General features: G+C 56.7%; 2 protein-coding genes across 3 annotated transcripts; both read right to left on the bottom strand.

Annotated features, from left to right (window-relative positions):
- Positions 1–675: 675 nt before the first annotated feature.
- TRIM11 (tripartite motif containing 11) lies at positions 676–9,250 on the bottom strand. 2 transcript variants are annotated; one of them, XM_019729823.2, is made up of 6 exons: positions 8,616–9,250; positions 6,401–6,496; positions 5,928–6,158; positions 4,221–4,243; positions 4,036–4,136; positions 676–3,626 (listed from the first exon to the last, which is right to left on the bottom strand). In XM_019729823.2, exons 1-6 carry the CDS (start codon positions 9,021–9,023, stop codon positions 3,079–3,081), a joined length of 1,407 nt encoding a protein of 468 aa, XP_019585382.1. In that variant the 5' UTR covers positions 9,024–9,250; the 3' UTR covers positions 676–3,078. The 2 variants fall into 2 exon arrangements, with proteins under 2 accessions (XP_019585382.1, XP_019585379.1); XM_019729820.2 differs by having other exon boundaries at positions 6,401–6,610; positions 8,616–9,241.
- A 589-nt stretch (positions 9,251–9,839) lies between these two features.
- TRIM17 (tripartite motif containing 17) lies at positions 9,840–16,339 on the bottom strand. The gene is given in 9 exon segments (XM_019729845.2): positions 9,840–10,855; positions 10,858–10,988; positions 11,277–11,377; positions 11,469–11,491; positions 12,645–12,872; positions 13,306–13,419; positions 14,626–15,058; positions 15,553–15,594; positions 16,067–16,339. Coding segments are annotated over 7 exon segments (1,449 nt in total). The 5' UTR covers positions 15,055–15,058; positions 15,553–15,594; positions 16,067–16,339; the 3' UTR covers positions 9,840–10,432.
- Between the last annotated feature and the right edge of the window lie 2,184 nt (positions 16,340–18,523).

Genomic DNA, 18,523 nt, shown 5'->3' with positions numbered 1-18,523 from the left:
GCACAGAAGGTGGGGCACGGAGGTAATTGGGCCTGGACGTGGAGGGGCGCGGGTTTAGGCAGGGTACGGGGGCTTCAGGGGACCGCAGAGCAGGCGCGGGATGAGCGGGATATGGAGATGATGGAGGGTCGCGGGATGTACGCGGGCGTCGCGGAGGGGAGACGCGACGCGGGTGGTCGCACGCAGTGCAGGTGGACGGGGTGGTCCTCCACTAAGACCTCGTAGCTCCAGGCGTCCGCGTGCAGCGGGTGCGGAACACCGCAGCGCCCCCCAAAAGGCCCAGCTGGGGCGTAGGCCTCCGGGACTACGGACACTGGGGATTCCGTGTACAGGACTCGCTGCAGGATCTAAGCGGTCCCGTCAGAACCGGGGACAGGCATGATTCCAACGCGTCTGGACTGGGAGTTTACCTAAATCACTGAATTTTCCGTTTCCCATGAGTAAAGTGGGGGCATGAAAAGCGGACGGTGAAGTCATTTAAAATCCAGCTCGGTTGGGGCAGCCCTACCCCTCTCCTGCTGGTTCAGGGCGGATGCACAGACTTGCTGTTAGATTAGCCAGTAAGACGTGAGAAATGGGGAAAAAACAAGCAAGACCCTGTCTTTTGCATAACCTTGTGGGTAACATGACATACCTGGGAGAGGGTTGGAGGGAAAGGAAAAGGGACGTCGGAGACACCCACCCAGGCCCAGTAGGGCTGTCTTTATTTTTTTATTTTCTTTAAACCACATGTACTATGCCGCAAGGATTAGAATAGCCACACACATCGGAGTTCTCCCCTAAGCCAGTCTGGCGTTTCCTTCATAGCACTGGCCACATCCAGAATGCTCACTTAAGTTTTTCACTTGCTTTCCTCCCTCTCCCCTGGGCGGCTGTGCCACCTGGGGGCAGTTTCTGTGCATTTTAAGAAGGCTCCATGGAGAGTGATTTTTGGAAGCCTGGTTTGCCTGACCACATCCTCACACCTGGCTCTATGTCCATCCAGCTTTCTTTTCTCCAAGACACTCATCAGCTGCTCCTGAAGGGGCTGCCTGGGTGTACCTTGGCATTACCGTGGGACTCACCCACTGCTTTGTAGGAGACACCCACCAGTAGGTAGTGTAGCAGAAGCCTACTATTTGAGCTGACACACCTGTGTTAAGTTGTTATATTGTTAACTACCTGGGCAGGATCATGTGTTCACTGTGGTCTCTTGCACCTAGAAGTGTGGGGCTACCATGTGTTCTCTGGCTCAGCAGGTAGAAACATGTGAAAAGTGCATTCACGGTGTGCTGTGGACATGTTACCTAAGCCCATTTCTAGTTACAAGGTGAAGGATAGCGGAACTTTCCACCCCCAAACACTCCACTTTGGCAATAGGATCATTTGGGCTGAAGGCGGCAGATACTCGAGTCCCCTGCCCTCCCCTGGGAAGGACTGAGTCAGTGGCTGGGGACGTTAGACACCCTCAGTGTGGAGTTGGCTGAAGGTACATAACCCTCCTACCCAGCTTTTCTACCCTTGTTTACCTGCCAGTGGGTGCTGCCTTTCAAGTTCCGGCCTGAACGGCTTTCTTTGGCCTATCATTTCTCCACAAACTTGTTCCACGTCGCAGAGGCCGTGGAAGTCAGAATTCTGAGTCGCTGCTTGAGTTAATCCCATTTCCCTGGGTATCTTCCATGCGCACATAAGGTGTCCATGTTCATGAACTTGTTTTTCTGGTTAACCTTTTATTACAGGGATCCAGCCAAGGACTCAGAAGGTAGAGGGAACGTTTTCCTCCCTCACACTGGTATCCAGCTTTGCTCCAGAGCTGCGACTGAGGCATCTGCCCTGCTGTTCTGGGTGTGGCCATGTGCTCATCAAGAGCTTTCACCTCGAGATGTCCCTCCACCTGGGTTCTGGTGGTTATCCCGGAAATCCAAATCTTGCTCCAGGCAGGAATGAACCAGTATCCTCAGATTCTCAACAGGAAGTGAAACAGTGGGCAGTTGCCTGGGAAAAGAAGGGAACACTTCTCCATCCGGAAAAAAGCCCCGAGTCCAGGTCTGACTGACAAAAACTGATGTGTACATCATTTGAAGGAAATGTTACTGAAAATACTCAAAAAGTGGTACATACATGAAATAAAAAGTCTAACAATGGGAGAACAAGTGAATATATTCACATAACGTACTTAGCTCCTGAATACTGTGGAACCTACAAGTGTTTGCCAGGTTCAGGGGCAGGGGAATTCCCCAGCACAGGAGGGCTTGGGCTGTGGCACCGACTGCTGGGAGTGGCAGTGGGTTTCCCCACACCCCACTCAAGACAGCAGGATTATATACAAGTTAGTTTATTTACTGTGAGAACAGACCTTACAACAGAAGAAATCTCGGGGTGCAGATGCTGCCCCACGACTTCTAGTGAAGCACCAAAACTTGAGCAAAAAAATGAATCCTGGATTCTGCCAAGGGCGGGGGGGGCTCTCCGAGGTCTCACGCCTCCCCCAGGCAGGACCAGAGCATCATTCAGGAGCCACAGAGCCAGTGCACACCTCCCAGGTGGGAAGAAACATTCTGCAGAAGCTGCAAATGGCCTGCGCTGTGGGACTTGAGGGCCTGTGTCCAGTTACTCGGCCCCCTCATTCAGCACCTTTCGCTCCCAGTACCCTTCCTCTGGTCTTTCCCACATCACTCCTCCTGAGGACTGCTGTACCCTAACTAATGAGGCAACCACACCCAGCCCCCATTTACTAGGACCAGACCCCAAGACAGGCTGGTGGGCTCTCCTCCCTGCCAGCAGCCTCACAGAACAGCAGCTCTCTTGGGGTGCAGCCCCAGAGTCATCGGGGGCTCCTGGAAGTAGAGCTGCAGGGGCTCCAGGCTCAGGCTCTGCAGAGGGCTGTGAGCAATGCACTGGTAATGGGGTATCGACACCCAACGGCTGTGAAAGGTCCCCCAGGGGAGGACCTCGCTGGTTCCACACACACTCGTACATGACTTCCCAGGAGTGATGGGGAGAGGGATTTACTACACACACACAGCGACACTGGGAGCCCCTTCCGTGGCTCAGTACACCCTCAAAGACCTAAAGGCAGGATGGGGGCGAGATGCTTGCTCACTGGGGAGCCAGCCCATCCCCAGGGCCACCCTTGGGCCGGCAGATGGTCATGGGGGTTGGGCTGCTGGACAACGGGGAGAAGAGGGCCCGCAGTGTCCCTGAGAAGGGCGTCTCAGGGAAGGCATACAGGAGCGACCCGTCAGTGGCGCTGTAGAAGGACAGGTGCCCAGCCTCATAGTCCAGAAAGATGCCCACGCGCCGAGGCGGGTCCCGCAGGGGGGCGAAGGCGGGCTCGGAGGAGTTGTAGAAGCCCCCCAGGAACACCAGGATCCAGAACCCGTTGCCGGCGAAAAGCTCGCCCTTCTCCTTGCGGTTGGCATTCTCCCTGCAGACGCCCAGGGCCCAGCTGGCCCGCTCGCCCACCTCCACCTCCCAGTAGTGTCGGCCGGAAATCAGGGGCTCCCGGCCCAGCACGCAGGGCCCAGGGTCGAAGCGCTCAGGGATGTCAGGCAGAACCTGCCGCAGGTCGCCCCGCCGCACACTGCGCCTATCGTCTGATAGGACTAACTCGGGGTTGGCGGTGTCAGGATCCAGCGTCACGTCCCCTGCAGACAGTGCAGTGGTCACCTGTGGGGTCCCGTCAGCCAGCACACCTGGAACCTGCCCGGGCTGCCTCATAGCTGGCCAAAGTGACTGCTAATCTGCCCCCGCTGCCGCGTCCCCCCTGAAAAGATCACCTAACCACTTGCAATTGCAACTCGGGATGTTCTGAAAAGTGGTCCACACTGCCATTCATTATTCTTCAGGAGGCAGGAGGAAACTAAGTGTTTTCTATGGCCATTCCTCCTATCCCCGGTGTTCCAGCCCAGCCTGGACCTCCCTCAGCCACCAGTCCTGACACCTCCCAGCTCCACAGCCACAGGCCCTGGCCACCAGCAGGAGCTCAGGATGGGCACTTCCTGCAGACCAGAGCCCGCTGGCGGGGTCGCCCCCGCCATGAGTCGCAGCACCCACCTCGAAACCTCCGCAGGGCCTCCACCAGACCCGGGACCCTGCACACCGTCCTCATCTCCATGGGCACCATTTTGGGTGGCTGCAGTTTCATGTCCTGGACCCTAGAGAGGCAGCCTGGTGTCACCCCCAGGGGCAAGCCCACCCACACCCACGCCACCTGCCCAGGGGAGAGGACGGGCTCCTACCTGCACAGGGTGTCCCTGATATCCTGTGGGAGAGACATGTGGCATCAGCACCTGTCACCTGGTCCTGGGCCCCCTCTCCCACACCCGTGTCTCTCAAAACCGCACACATACCCACACCCACACACAGGCTCAGAAACTGACCCTGGGCCGTCCCAAGCATGCTCAGACACAGGGACACTAAAAAGCTTGGGGTGCAATCAGGCCTGCAGACCCAGCCCCAGTCCCTCCACATGCTTGGAGGACATGGGGTGTCCAGCTGCTGGCTCACCCACCCAGAACCCAGAGCACCCATGCATGCTGGAGGCAGGCAGGGCAGGGTCCTGGGAGCCTGGCCTGCACCTGCCCAGTGTTTCTTGTCTCCTGGCTCCTGGCATCCAGCTATCTGGTGCCTGCAGCCTCGCCTGTTCCCACCTTCCCTCTGACCCCCAGGCATCCTGCCCGGCCTCCACCGGCTGCCCTCCCTCAGGTCTTCACAGTCCCACCCCAGGTGTCAGGACCCCAGCATGGATGGCCCCTGTAGCAGGTCTCCTGCCCAACACTGTGGGCTGAATGTGCAAACCCACCTGACCTCCCCACTCACATCAGTCAACATGGTGCAATTCATAGCTGCTGCCCCCTACCCTCCACACAGCAGGTCCATCCCACCCAGTACAGGTCAGGGGAGCTGGGGGAGATGGGGAGGTGAGGACCCAGGGGCCAGGATACATGAGGATGTGAGGGGCAGTGGGGAACAGTGGGGGCAGGTGGGGAAAGGCTAGGGGCAGATGGACAACAGATGGGGGAGTACGTGACTACTTGGTGGAAATGCAGCCAGGCTGGCCGAAACCACCTACCTACTGGGACACCTCAGCTGAGGCCCTGAAATGCATTTCATACAGATCTATGGGTCCTATCTCACTTCCTGGGTCGACTCTTCTCCTAGAATCTCCACCTCCCTCCTGCCCCTTCTCTAGCCCCACTCATTGCTACTCACCTCCTGGCTGGCCCCCCAGTCCCACTTTTACTGACCATGGCCACCTCTGCCACCTGCAATCCATGCCACACTCGCCCTGGGTTCTTTCTGTTTCCCCGGTTTAAAACTACTCCATGGCTCAACAAAGGCCAAAGGACCAAGTTCAAACCCCAGGAGAGCCAGGAGCCTCTTGGTGGTCCCTGAAGGTATGCTCAGCTCTGAGGCTCCACAAAGGATCACTTTCAGCAGGAGGGCTGCACATACAGTGTCCTCACTCTGGCCTGGGGCACAAAGACCTGGGGATAGGGGCCAGGCAGTTTCTCCGGACAGCATGGGGCCCACACTGGATTCCTATGGATCTGCTAGCCTTTCCTCTCAGCCCAGTGGCTTGAACCTTCAGAGGGCCGGGCAGTGACAGCAGTTATTCTAAACACAGCCCCTGGATCCTGAATGCTACCCACCACACAGCAGGGCCAGTCCCCAACAGGGTTCTGATGCCAGTGACAACCGCAGTTCTTGGCAGGGATCAGGATTTACATCCAACGTCCCAGGCCACGGCATATCTACAGGGACCAGCAGTCAAACCTGTGACACCTGTCTCAGCCTCTACCCCCAGCGTTTCAGTTAGGACACGGGAGGTCCAGGAGAGGCCGAAGTCAGGCCGCCTGCTCCGCCCGGGGATTCCTCCCCTTTCCAGCTCCCCGTCCACATCCCATCCTGATAGACCCCCGCGTGCCCACCCGAGGCTCGCTCACCTGCAACAACCCCAGCGCTGGCAGCTGGCAGCGCCCCTCCAGCTCGGCAATGAGCTCGGCCAGCTGGGCACTCTGCTGCCCCAGCCGTGCAGCGCTCTCCCGCAGCGGGGGCAGTACCTCCAGTTCCTCCTCCTCCAGCCTCTGCAGCAGCCGCTGCTCCTCTTCTGCCAGTAGGCGGCGCAGCCGCTCAAACTCCGTTCGTACATTCTGCCGCTGGCTCTCTACCATCTTCTGCGGGGCACAGCAGAGGGAGAGCTGGATCCCCCAAACCCACCACCAGGGCTCCCCACGCCATGCCTCCGCACCCCAAGACCCACCATTGGGGTCTCCAATGCAAACCCACCCCGGGGGTGCAGGGTCTGGGGCAGGGGTGCTGCCTTATGAGAAGCTGAGTATGAACGGTGGTGTTCCAAGGTGAGGGCTCTGGTGCTTCCCTCCCCCCATCCCCTGGACATCGGCGCCCAGCCACCTGCCTGCCACAGAGAGCAGGTCTCCTCCGCCTGGGCCTGAAACAGCAGTGCGTCTTCCATTTGCTTCTGCAGGTGCTCCAGGGACTTCTCCAGCTTGCCCTGCAGGGAGGCGAGGCCAGCCAGTGACCCCGCCCGGCTCTGTCCCCGCTCCCGCTGCCCAGCCCCAGCCGAGCCTACACCTGGTAGGCGGGCGCCAGTCGTGGGAAACCCTGTCTGGAACACAAAGGACGGGGCAAACTCAATCTGCCAGGAGACACCCTCTACCCAGCACAGCCTCCCACCCCCCAAGCTGACCCCTGGCCTCTTCTCCTGCCTCCCCTCATTTCCCGCCAACCTTCCCCACCCCTTTTTCTTCTGTGCCTATTCTAAGCTTGCCACTGTTTAGCTTTACCAGAAGCAGCCCCAGGAACAAGGGATGTGCACCGGATATGGCCACCTTGGGTCTGATCTCAGGCAACACCCAACTGTTTAATTCAACCCTGTTTACCACGTTTGCTGGGGCATCCCCAGCAAGAAGACAAAGTGTGCACCAGTACAGTAAAGGAAATCAGAACATGATACCCTAAGACAGACCACTTTAGCATCAGAATTATTTAGTGCTACGGATGACAGAGAAACAGGAGATGCAGAAGAGCCCTCTGCCCTCCTCCTTCCTGCCTAAAGGCAAGAAAAAGGATTTCCCGGGAGAAAGGTGGCCTCCAGGTACCAGAAAGGGAGCACACTCCTCACCAGAGATGAGGTGTCATCACTGAGGAGTCTGCCTAAACAGACCTTACTAAAACAACGCCCACCTTCCAGCAGTCCCCCCCATATAGCTTCTAGTTCCTTTTCCACAAATTATTGGCCCTAGAAACCCAAACTCCCATTCCTATCTAGTCACTTCTCCACAATTTATCATCTCCGTTAAAATGGAATATAAGTTCCTGAGTCTAACACTTTCTTTGGGTTTTTCACTTCTGTGAAGTTGTTGTGCCATGTAAAATTTAAAAAAACTAATAAAATTATGTCATCTGTTAATCTGTCTTTTGTCACTTTAATTTGCAAACCTCAGGCACAGAACCTAACAGAATAAGAGGGAAGGTTTTCCTCTCCCTACAAAAGGAAAGGGCTAAGTGCTGTCCCATGAGACTTTATCAGGTCAGCCAGAAGGGACCTCTGGAGAGCTACTGGTCACTCTCTGCTCTCACGATCACTTTCTGCACCCTGACTGGGATGTTTGGTGAGAGTGCAAACCTGCCAGACTGGTATGTGGAGTGGACATTCCTGCATGCATGTTATACCTCAAAGTGAGAAGGAAAACCACAAGAATCCATGTCAAAACAAGCCCACTGACATGGTTTGGGGAATAGGTTTATTCTGGTGTTCCAGAAGCTTATTCTATGATAGTGACTGACTGACCAAGTATTGACTCTAATGCTGGCTAAAAACTGTACTTGGGGGAACCTCAGCAGACACATGCTACTGGCCATGAAGCCAATTGCAAGCTAGTCAAAAAGTTTGAAAGATGAGTCTCCAGAACACACCCTGTACAGGCAGCAGGCCAGGTGGGCCAGCAGAGTACTTGCCCTGAGGCTCCCGGCAGGGGGAGAAGTGCTGGTATGAGTTTGGGTTTTAAGAAAATGCATTTCTGGAACAGGAAAACAAGGCTTCTTAGCCTGGGATCCAAGTGCAGCTGAGCTCTGGCGTTATCAGATGGCAGTGGTAGCTTGAAGTACTCCACTCAGAAAGAAAAATCTGGTGGGCCCTGATGTCTGCCTCCCAGGGCAATGGCTCTGTCCACCATCGTTCCCAGAGTGGGGCTCTGCAGCAGGTTCCTGCCAGCCTTCTCACCAGGACTTCAGCACTGCCTGAGGCCCCACCCGGCCTTAGCCACAACTCACTTCTCACCAGGGATGACAGTCCTCATCCGTCCCACCTCTAAGCGAAGGCCACCTCTGAGGTTCTCTTCCCACTTTTGTTCTGGGCTCCATCCTGGCCACTGTTCAGTCACAGTACCCTCCATAGCGGGACCTCGGCCTCAAAGAGCACGCTCTCTCTCCCAGGTCCCCAGGCGGGCGCCGCACTGGTGAGCGATGCCCCAGCCCCGCGAAAGTGCCAATCTAGGACAGGCTGAGCTCCCAAAACCCCAGGCCAGGCCGCGCGCCCTACCCACCCTGACCAGACTTGGGCCAGGCCGCATCCCAACATCCCCCGGACTTGCTGTGACACCACGATATACCTTGAGGTCCTCGGCTGCATCCTGCAGCGGGCGCACACGGTGCGCCCAGTGTTCCCCGGAGCGCTCGCAGGTCGCGCACAGCAGGCGCAGCTCGTCGGTGCAGAAGGAGGCCAACGGCTCCCGGTGCGCGGCGCACACGCCCTGCGGGACCGGCGACGGCGGGTGCAGGCGCCGCGCCATTTCGGCCATCTTAGCAAGCGGTCGGTTGGGCCTCAGGTTTCGCTGCGGGGACAACTCGCGGCACTCGGGGCAGGCGTATGGGCCCTCGGGCTGGCCCCAACAGCGCCGGATACACTCGCGGCAGAAGTTGTGGCCGCAGTCGGTCATCACCGGGTCCGTGAAGTAGTCGAGGCAGATGGCGCAGGTGGCCTCCTCCTGGAGGTTCGTGGACAGGTCGGGGGCGGCCATAGCGCGGTGGAACTGGCACTGGCCTGCCGCCGCAGGAAGTTTGGGGAGCGCGAGGGGGCCAGGGGCTCCCGGGAACGGGAGGCGCGGGGCCTCTGGGAACACAAAGAGCAGGGTTCCGGGGGTGGGGGGGCGGGCGGAGGCTGCGGGGTCACGGGACGCAGTGGACAAGAGGTCCAATGTTCCGAGAGGGCGCGGTGGCTCCTTTCCGACAGAAAGAGGGGACGGCGGAAGCAGGAAGCACTTTTTTTTTTTTTTTTTTGAAACAACCCACTTTGGCCCGGGATTGGCTGCGGGTGTCACGCGGCCCGCGGGCCGGACACAATTGGAGGCGAGACGCTAGCTGACCTTGCGTCGCTTCCGCCGCCGCCGCCGCCGCCGCCGCCGCCGGCAAGCACTTGTCATTCCACTTAGCTTTTGGCTCGTGCCCCGGCGTCTTCCTCGGGCCCTGGGAAGGATGGAGTTCAGGGGCCCGGCCGGCAGGGCGCCCCGCACGGTCACTGGGCTCCCCACGCAGTGCTGCCACCGCGAGGACTGGGGGATCCCCAAGTCACCCACCGTGCATCCCCGGGCAGGCAACCCGGGTCGGGCACGATCAGAATGAATGGGATGAGAGGTTCGACCCGCGGGGACTCTGATCTTGTTGGGTTAGGAGTACATTGACTGGAATTCTGGTGTGCTAGTGACTGATACAGGACTGTTAATGCGCCTGAAACTGCGGGGGTGGGGTAGGGAGAGAATGAAAACACCCCCATTCTCCCTGACCACCCCCCCCCCCACCCCACCCCCGGCTTCGCCTATGCTGAGTCCCTCTGTGAGCCTGGGTCACTGCACTGGGCAGTACCCTAGCTGTTGATATTGATAGTGCCAATGAGATGAGCTGGGGGCCATCGGACCATCTCCCAGGAGCGGCAGGTCAGGGTATAGTGCTTACTCTCTGAATTTCGCCCTGCAGATGCAACTTAAGGGGGTGGAAAGGCATGGGGGCGGGCAGCTCTGAGTTTTTTAGGGGCTCAGCTTGAAAAGTTTCCCCTGCAAAGGACCCAAATGTGGAATTGCTGATGACAGAGGTGGACCCGTGAGGCCACAGCTTTATTTATAATAACCTGGACCCTGCAGGAACCAGTGAGTGGTGGGTGGGTGGAGGGGAACATGACTAAATAAAAATACTGCACTCTCGCCTGGTCCATAGGTATGTATAGAGATTGGTACAGGTTCCCTCTGTGAAGCACCTGTGAATATAGTCTATTCACGTATAACTCTTAATTATGATTATATTTAGACTTGGTGAGCCCACCCCATATAGCAATAGTTCTCTACTGCTCCACCCGAGGAAATCAGGGTCGGTCGTGGTGCTGAGCACCTCACCTTTTGGAGAAAAAGGGGTGCCCATGTCTCCCCCACCTGCATGCCTACCCCTTCACCCAGAGCGTCACTGTTGAGATGACCATCTGCCCGGATTTGGGGGCCCCAAGGCAGAAGAAGGGCTGCAGGGGGCCTGGGAAGGTGGACTGGGGGTAGGTGTGCAGGTGGGATTCACTATTAATGTTGTAAAAGGACACCTCCCCCGCCTCAAAGTCCAGGAAGACGCCCATATGGCTGGGGGGCTCGGTCAGTGTGCTGGGGGTCGGGGAAGACACCAGGGGCACATACTTCTTCCCCTTACACAGCTGCACCACCCAGAATCCATTTTCGGGGGACTTGGGGACCCTGTCCTTCCGGCTCACGTTGTCCCTGCACACACCCAGGGCCCAAAATGCATCACCAATGAGGTTCATGCCCACCTCCCAATAGTGCCGTCCTGAGGAGAAGGTCTGGTGTCCCCCCCCCCGCCCCCCCAGGGATAGGCCAGGAACCTGTCCTTGCTGCTGGGAGTGCCATCTGGCGGGGTGCTCAGGTAGTGCCTCTGGTGGCTCTGGTACAGGAGGAGGTAGGGGTATGCTGTGGCAGGGTCAGGCACCACATCCTCTGCAAACCGGCCCGGCCGAGGAGACAGGGACCGAATCACCCCTATTCTCCCTGATCATCCCCCCACCCCCACCTCTCCACCCCGGCTTTGCCTATGCTGAGTCCAGCTGTGAGCCTGGGTCACTGCACAGGCCATACCCCAGCTGTTGATATTGATAGTGCCAATGAGATGAGCTGGGGACCATTTGAGCATCTCCCAGGAGCGGTCGGTAAGTGTATAGTGTGAATATCCAGTGAAGGTCAAGCCCCTCAGTGGTGGCTCCAGCCGAAAGAACTGGCCCCACTTACCTTGGAAAGTCTTGAGTACGTCTATCTGCCCTGGGACCCTGCAGACCGTCCTCAGCATGGTGGGTGTGGTCTCTGGATACTGCACACTCACACTGTTCTTCCTCCAGTGGACACAGGTGTCACTGTCCCCTCTGGCCCCATGCGGAGCCCTCCCTGTGCCCATCACTGCCTCCACCTGGGGTGGCCATGTACCTGCTCAGGAGATCCTTCATATCCTGCAAAAACAGAGGGAGGGAGATGGGCGAGGACTCATTAGGAATCTGGGGCCTCCGCAAGCACGCTGTGTGGACATTTCTGGTCTGCAAAGCAAGGACGCTTTGTAATGCTTCCATGGCCTTGTCCCCAGAGTGGAGCCCTATCTGGGTCACCCAGGCCTCCTGCTCTCCCCTGCACATGAATCAGGACATGCAAGGTGGAAAGGCACAGGGCTCCCAGGCGGCTTCCACACTGCGGGCCTTACGCGGGTTAGGAATGTTTACTGGGTGGTGAACAGGCTGCTTTTTACTAAAAGATGAAGTATTCCCCAACAGTTGGGGCACGTGCATAGTCTGTCATCTAAATCAGGCCACTTACTGGGAACAAAATCCAAGATGCCAGGACAACAGGCATAAAAGGGGCTGACTGCACATGGCTGTATAAACACTCGTGTGTATGATGGCTCGCAATGTGAAATGTAGTTTATGCTACAGGTTCCATCACTCCACACACTGGACAAGCCAGTCACCCACTTGTCAGCCTTCCCAGGCCTCGGCATGCAGGCCCATCCCTGGCAGGCCTGCTGCTCTTTCATCCCCCTCAGGTGGGATCGCATGACTTGCTCCTGCCGTGAAGTCACAGGGTCCTGTCCTGGCCCATGTGTCCCTGCCCCACATCATCACATGGATGACTGCTGCCCCTGGGTCTGCCCCGAGGCTAGGAAGGGGATGCAGAACACAGTTGTCTAGGCCTAGAGCCCGTCTGGCTGATTGTGGCACCCAAATCCACATGTCCAACCAACCTTCAGGACCTCAGATGGGGCTGTATTTGGAGAGGGGACCTTTAAGAGGTGAAAGAGGTCATTAATCCAATGTTACTGGTGTCTTTAGAGGAGATCAGGACACAGAGGGACGACCATGTGAGGACACAGGGAGGATACAGCCACCCACACACCAAAGGGAGAAGCCTCAGGAGAACCAGCCCTGCCCACACCTGGATCCCGGATTCCAGGCTCCAGGACTGGGAGGCAGTAAAAGTCTGTTGTTTGAGCCCTCAGGCTGTGGCATTTGTCACACAGCCGGAGGTGACAGAGACAGAGCCTTCCCTGTTGGTCGGCCACACCTGAACCCGAGCTCTCGCCCGCCGGCTCAGCCAGGTAAGCAGGAGCCACACCTGCAGCATCTGCAGCGGCCCTCGCTGGCTCCGGCCCTCCAGCCATAGCAGCAGCGTCTCCAGGGCATGGCGCTGTTGCCCCAGCGCTTCCGCGCTCTTCCGGAGCCTTGCGGCCGTGAGCTCCTCCTCCTGTCTCAGAGCCTGCAGGAGGCGCTGCTGCTCCTCTACTAGGAGGACATCCATCTTCTCAAACTCCACCAGGATGCGCCTTCTCCGGTCCTCCACCTTCTCATGCAGGGTGGGGGCCGGAGGTGAGCCACGGCCCGGGGACTGTCACAGTGTCCACTCTCATGCCCACCAGGTTGGAGGGGCCTCTCCAGGGATTCTAGCACGTTTCCCTGGACCCTGGTGACCCACAGAAAGCTAGTACAACCGGTTGGGGGGCGGAGCCGGGGCCATGCAGAGTCGCCGGTCACTGTGGAGTGACACCCTGAGCCCCAAATGGCAGCACCCAGGCCTCCTTATGGCCTCGCTCCCTGCGTCTCTGAAGTGGCCAATCTGGGCTGAATGCACATTCTCAGTCCCGTTTCTGGAGGGAATCCCACGCCTTTTTGGGGTCCTGTGTTCTCATCCACACATGACATTCCCATCCCCAGGGTCCACAGGTTCCTGAGGCCCCGCCCTGCCGTGCCCTGGGGGCTGGCCAGGCCTTCGCGCCTGCTCCACGCAGCCCCAGCATCTGCCACTTGGCCAAGTTCTGCTGCTCCCTGGTCTGCAGCTTCTGGGTCTTCGCCATCTCCTCCCGCAGGCGCCCCATATCCTCCTCTAGCTTCAGCTGCGGACAACAGACCACGGGATAGGGGTCAGAGGCCTGCACACCAGTGTAGGGAGGGGCCATGTGAAGCTGCATGCACCACAAAAAGCCCACCCTAAGGGGTTGGAAAGACCATCCCAAAATGTGCCTGGTGGGCAGGAGGATTATTCTGAGCTGAAGGCAAATGAGAACAAATGTAGAAAGGTGCTTTCCAGGGCTCCTGCTATGTGACCAGAAGTATAAATTGCTGCGAAGTGAGGGCTGCCACGAGTCTGCCTCCCAAGGAAGTTTATGGCTGTGGAGGTGGAAAGTGGGCACCAAGAGGGACCTGTACTGATAACGCTTATGTTCCATTAGTTTCCCCAAAATTTCTGCTATGATCTGAATGTCCCCAAAAATTCATGTTAAATCCTAACCCCGAAGGTAATGAAATAAGAGGTGGGGCCTCTGAGAGGTGATAAGGTCATGAGGATGGAGCCCTCAGGAATGGGGCTAGTGCCCTTATGAGACCCTAGAGAGCTCTCAGCCCCTGCCTCCACATGAGGACAGTGAGAAGTCATTGTCTTTGTACCAGGAAGGAGCCCCCACCCAACTGTGCTGGCATCCCGATCCCAGACTTCTGGGCTCCATAATCGTACGCATGAAATTCCTGCTGTTTATAAGCTGCCCAGTCTGGTGTTTTGTGACAGCAGCTGGAAAGGACTGAGGCACTTTCCCAGTTGGCAGCCCTTGGGAGCTTGTCGCCTTTCCCTTTGTTGCTTCTCTCCAAATGCCTCGTTCAGATGCCAGGGAAGCCCAGGTTCTGACCACCCTTTACTCATCACTGTGGTTTCTGCCCCATGGTGTGTGCTGGCCACATGTGTTAACAGTTTGCCTTTCTCTTGATCCATCTTTGCTCAACTTAATTTAGGGGCCCCCAGCCAGAGACCCTCAGGTGGGTGGAAGAAAAGGGCTTTTTCTTCCCCTACAGAGGGTCATCTGGCCTGCCCACACAGATGGCTGTAGAGGCCACTTCGTCAGCCTGGGCTCTTCAATAACAGTGGAGGGGACACCCTGCTGGCCGAGCCACATGCCTACTTTGTCATGGGAGCATGCAGATGCTTCCACCTTGGGGTCCTGTGTATGGGGCTGTTTATTACAGCACTCATTCTCCTGCCTGATGGATATACCCCTTGACACACATGCACTTGGGCTTCCTTGGCCCCTGCCACCTCCGCCCAGGTCCACCTTGTGCTCCTGCATGGCCTCCTCCACAGGGACCACCCTGTGGGGCCGGTGTTCCCGGGACTCCCTGCAGACCACGCAGATGGGGCTCTGGTCATCCTCGCAGAAGAGTTTGAGCAGCTCCTGGTGCACCTTGCACAGGTCCCTGCTCTGGAGGCCAGGGTGTTGCCATGCCATCTCAGCCACCTTAGTCAGCAGGTGGTTGGGCTGCAGGTTCCTCTGGGGGGACAATTCGCCACACTCGGGGCAGGGGAAGGAGCCCTTGCGCTTCCTCCTGCCCTTCTTGCCTTTGGCCTTCTCCCAGGTCAGCCGGATGCATTCGTGCCAGAAGTTGTGGCCGCAGGTGGTCATCACGGGGTCAGTGAAGTAGTCGAGGCAAATGGAGCATGTGGCCTCCTCCTGTAGCTTTCTGGCAAGTTCCATGGCATCCATGGTCCTGGGGAAGGAACAGAGTGTCCCACCACACCCTCTGCCCAAAGCTTGGGGCACTCAAGGCATCCTCTTGCAGATAGCGCTGAACACGGGGTCCTGTTCGGGCACCCGACTTATCTTCAGTAAGAGACGCAAGTGCCTCTAGAAAGTTGACAAAGACCCTCTCCACCAGCCAAACCCCAGCCAGGCTCCCCTGAGCTGCCATCTATCTCTGCCTAGCCATGCCCGGTCTTACTTGGTTTAGAGCCCCACCCCACCCAAGATCTGATCTAGCCCTTCATTCCCCACCTACCTGTGATGAATGTGCAGTCTTGACCCAACTGGTTGAGCAGGAATCCTGCTAGATCAGTTTGGCAAGAAGATGTCTCTTCCTAGTGATTTTCTGTCACTGACCCCCTTACCCTGCTCTTGGCCATTCATCCCGCTGTGTCAGCTGCATTGGGAGATGACCCTATGTCCCTCCCCTATTTCAATAGCCATGTATAAAGTCTTTCTTACCAGTTAACAAGTGTCAGAATCAGTTTCTCTTTCACAGAACACCTGTGCAACAAAGAAATGGGGGACTTTAAGAGGAAAAATCGGATTGGCAAAAGTTCTCTGCTTGACCAAACTCTGCTCAGGCTCCTGGAACTTTCCAAACAGGCCCTGGGCTTCCATGTTCGTCTGCGTTGTCCAAGTTTAGTAAGAATCCCACTATATGGGTTTAGCCAGAGCACCCTACCCGGATGTTTCCTGTCACCCATCCCACCCTGCTCCTTGGCCATAGCCCTAAAAAATGTTTTTACTGCTCTAACTACTGTCCAGCCCTGGTTTTTTTGACAAGATGCAGTGCAGAAAAGACACATGAACATTCATGTGTACACACATACACAAACACACATACATACAGGCACACAAACACATGGACCCATGCACACATATACATATAAACCACACATGTACACAAACATGTACACACAAAGAAGCACACACACACATGCATACAGACACACTTTGGTGATGGAATACTCACAGCCTTATGCACTGCAGAGCCACAGTCTCTCCATGCACCTCACAGGTGGTCACCAGGGTGAGTTAGAGAGGACCTGAACATTATTTCTCAACCACAGCACTATTGGGGCTCCTCCTGTCCCTGCCATCACCCAGAGCAGGAACCATGACTCTGATTCCGCAGACACTGTGGTTTCACTTTGTGAAAACTGCCTCTCTGCGCAGAGCCCTTGGGGTCAGTCAGGTCCTCTGCTGTTGGCCGCCTGCCCAGAAGCCACACTGCTGCCCACCCCAAACCGGCTGAGCGTGGGAAGGTGTGGTGGGCACCAGCCTGGTTCAGGCTGGGGGCGGGGTGGGGGATGGGGGGTGGGGGGGTGGGGGATGGGGGTGGGAGGGTGGAGGGGGGTTGGCGGGAAGCCCTCCAAGGGCTCTGGGTTAGTGACGGTAAACGGGCCGCGGCGTGTCCCGGGATGCTCCTGTGTAATTCAGGCTAAAGCAGATGACCCATCTGTTTCTTACTGATAACCACCTTAAAAGCGGGAACTCCAGTCTTCAGGGCAGAAGCGCCTCGAGGGGCTGGTACTCACCGACGAGAGATGCTCCCAGCCACGCGCTCAAGCAGGGCCCGGGAAGCCTGCGTTTGCGCCCGGAGACCGTCGCGGGCAGTGGCCGCGGGGGCTCAGGGACGCAGGGCTTTGTGGCTTCAGCAGGAGCCCGAAGGTCACAGGGACTGGGGGAGGGGGGTTCGTTATCAGGGTGGGGGTGGTGGCTGGCAGGTTTTGTGGGGAGATAGCAACAGCCTGGGGATGGGGCCGGAGCCTCTTGAAGGACAGGGGGTGGGCGCAGAGTTGGCAGGGGTGCAAGGTGGAAGTGTCGGGCGAAGTGGGGTAGGACTGGGGCTGGAGCCTTGTCCTGGGAGGGGATGTAGGCGAGTTTTGGGGCAGGGGATGGGTCACCTGGTGTGAGGGATGAGGGAATCTTTGGGAACCGGAGAAAGGGGTCTGTGGGCAGCGGGGGGTGGGGTGGGGTGGAGGGGTGGGAGGAAGGAGGACCGGGCATTGAGTGGGAGATAAGAGCAAAAGAGGCAGCAGGGACTGGCGCCCGGTTGGGTAGGTAATTGCGTCGCGGGTCCTTGGAGGCTCCAGCAGCGCCGGGTGGGGGAGGGGGAGGCGTTCGGACACCGAACTAGCAGGGCACCGGGCAGGGTGGGTCCCCGGGGGTCTTGCGGGTACCCAGAGGTGGTTTTGCTAGGTCTCTGCCCCCCAGCCCTGACCTAGCCCTGGCCACTGGTTGCGCGAACCCCGTGTTCTAGCCCCTGGAGGGTGAACAGAACAAGAAACTGAAGCTCGGCCCACCGCAGGAGGCGGAGAAACAGAAGCTCGCCAGCTCCAGTGCGCGCGTGTGCGGACCACTGGCTTTCCTCCCAAGCCGGCTGGGTGTGTTTCTTGAGCGATACCGCCTATTTAGAACATTAGGACAGAGTCCAGGAGCCCAGCCCTGCGTGTGCTTGGGCAGTGCATGGGGGCTGACGACCTGCTGAAAGAGGGAACACCGGTTGCTAATTGTAATCCACCCAAGCCCCCGACCCCGTCTCTGCATATGAAGAGATTCTGGGCTGAGGGTTTCTTTCAATTTAGAAAATAGAATCACAGAATTTTAAAAACTTTAAAACAAAAGTCAAGAAAACACACAAGAGAACAATGAGCCTCATATATAAATTGCCCAGATCAGCATTTCACTGTGTTTACTTCATTTGTCCTGTTGTTTGTTTTGGCTGAAGAGTTTTTGTTTTGTTTTTTAAAAAAACACACACAACAAAACAAATCCCAGACATCACTAGATTCATCTCTATGTGCTTCTGCAAGGGAGGACAAACTTCACCTTTATCCTCTTAGGTTCAGTGGCTGGGACCTGCCAATTAAACTGACAAAAGCCCAATCAACAGGAGAAAACTGTATTTAGTTTTTATGTTATTTGGGAGTCAACAAAGGAAGTAGTTGGCTTGTTAAATAGTTAAAGGCTTATATACAAAACTTAGTAGGGAAAAGGGAGGGGAAGAGATGGCCTCCAGATTTCTTTAGGAAGGACAAGAGGGTTTTTACAACAGAAGAGAGATAAGAAAATGTGTAATAATGCTTGTCGATACAGATATAAGTGGTCTTTCCACCTTCTTCAGGGCCATAAAATTACCCCAGAAAGAGGATTTATGGCAGCCTTATTTCCCAGAATTTGCTGCTTTTACTCAAATAAGGGAAGCTCTGAGGAGGTTTTCTTCCATATCTGTCAAATCTCCAATATCTTCTTAAAATAATGTTTATGGTAATTCTGGGGTTTGGAATGGACTCCACACTTCCACTCATCTCTAAAACTATTGGTATTTCTTACATAACCACAAGGTTTTGCCCGTCTCACACAATTGATAACAATTCCTTGTTTTATCTGACCTCTGGATCCTATTCAAATCTCACCTATTATCTCA

The sequence above is a fragment of the Rhinolophus sinicus genome, linkage group LG10, assembly GCF_036562045.2.
Source record: "Rhinolophus sinicus isolate RSC01 linkage group LG10, ASM3656204v1, whole genome shotgun sequence".
NCBI classification, from domain to species: Eukaryota; Metazoa; Chordata; class Mammalia; order Chiroptera; family Rhinolophidae; genus Rhinolophus; species Rhinolophus sinicus.
Note: the sequence above shows the minus strand (reverse complement) of the source record. Positions and strands in the feature narration are given on the sequence as shown.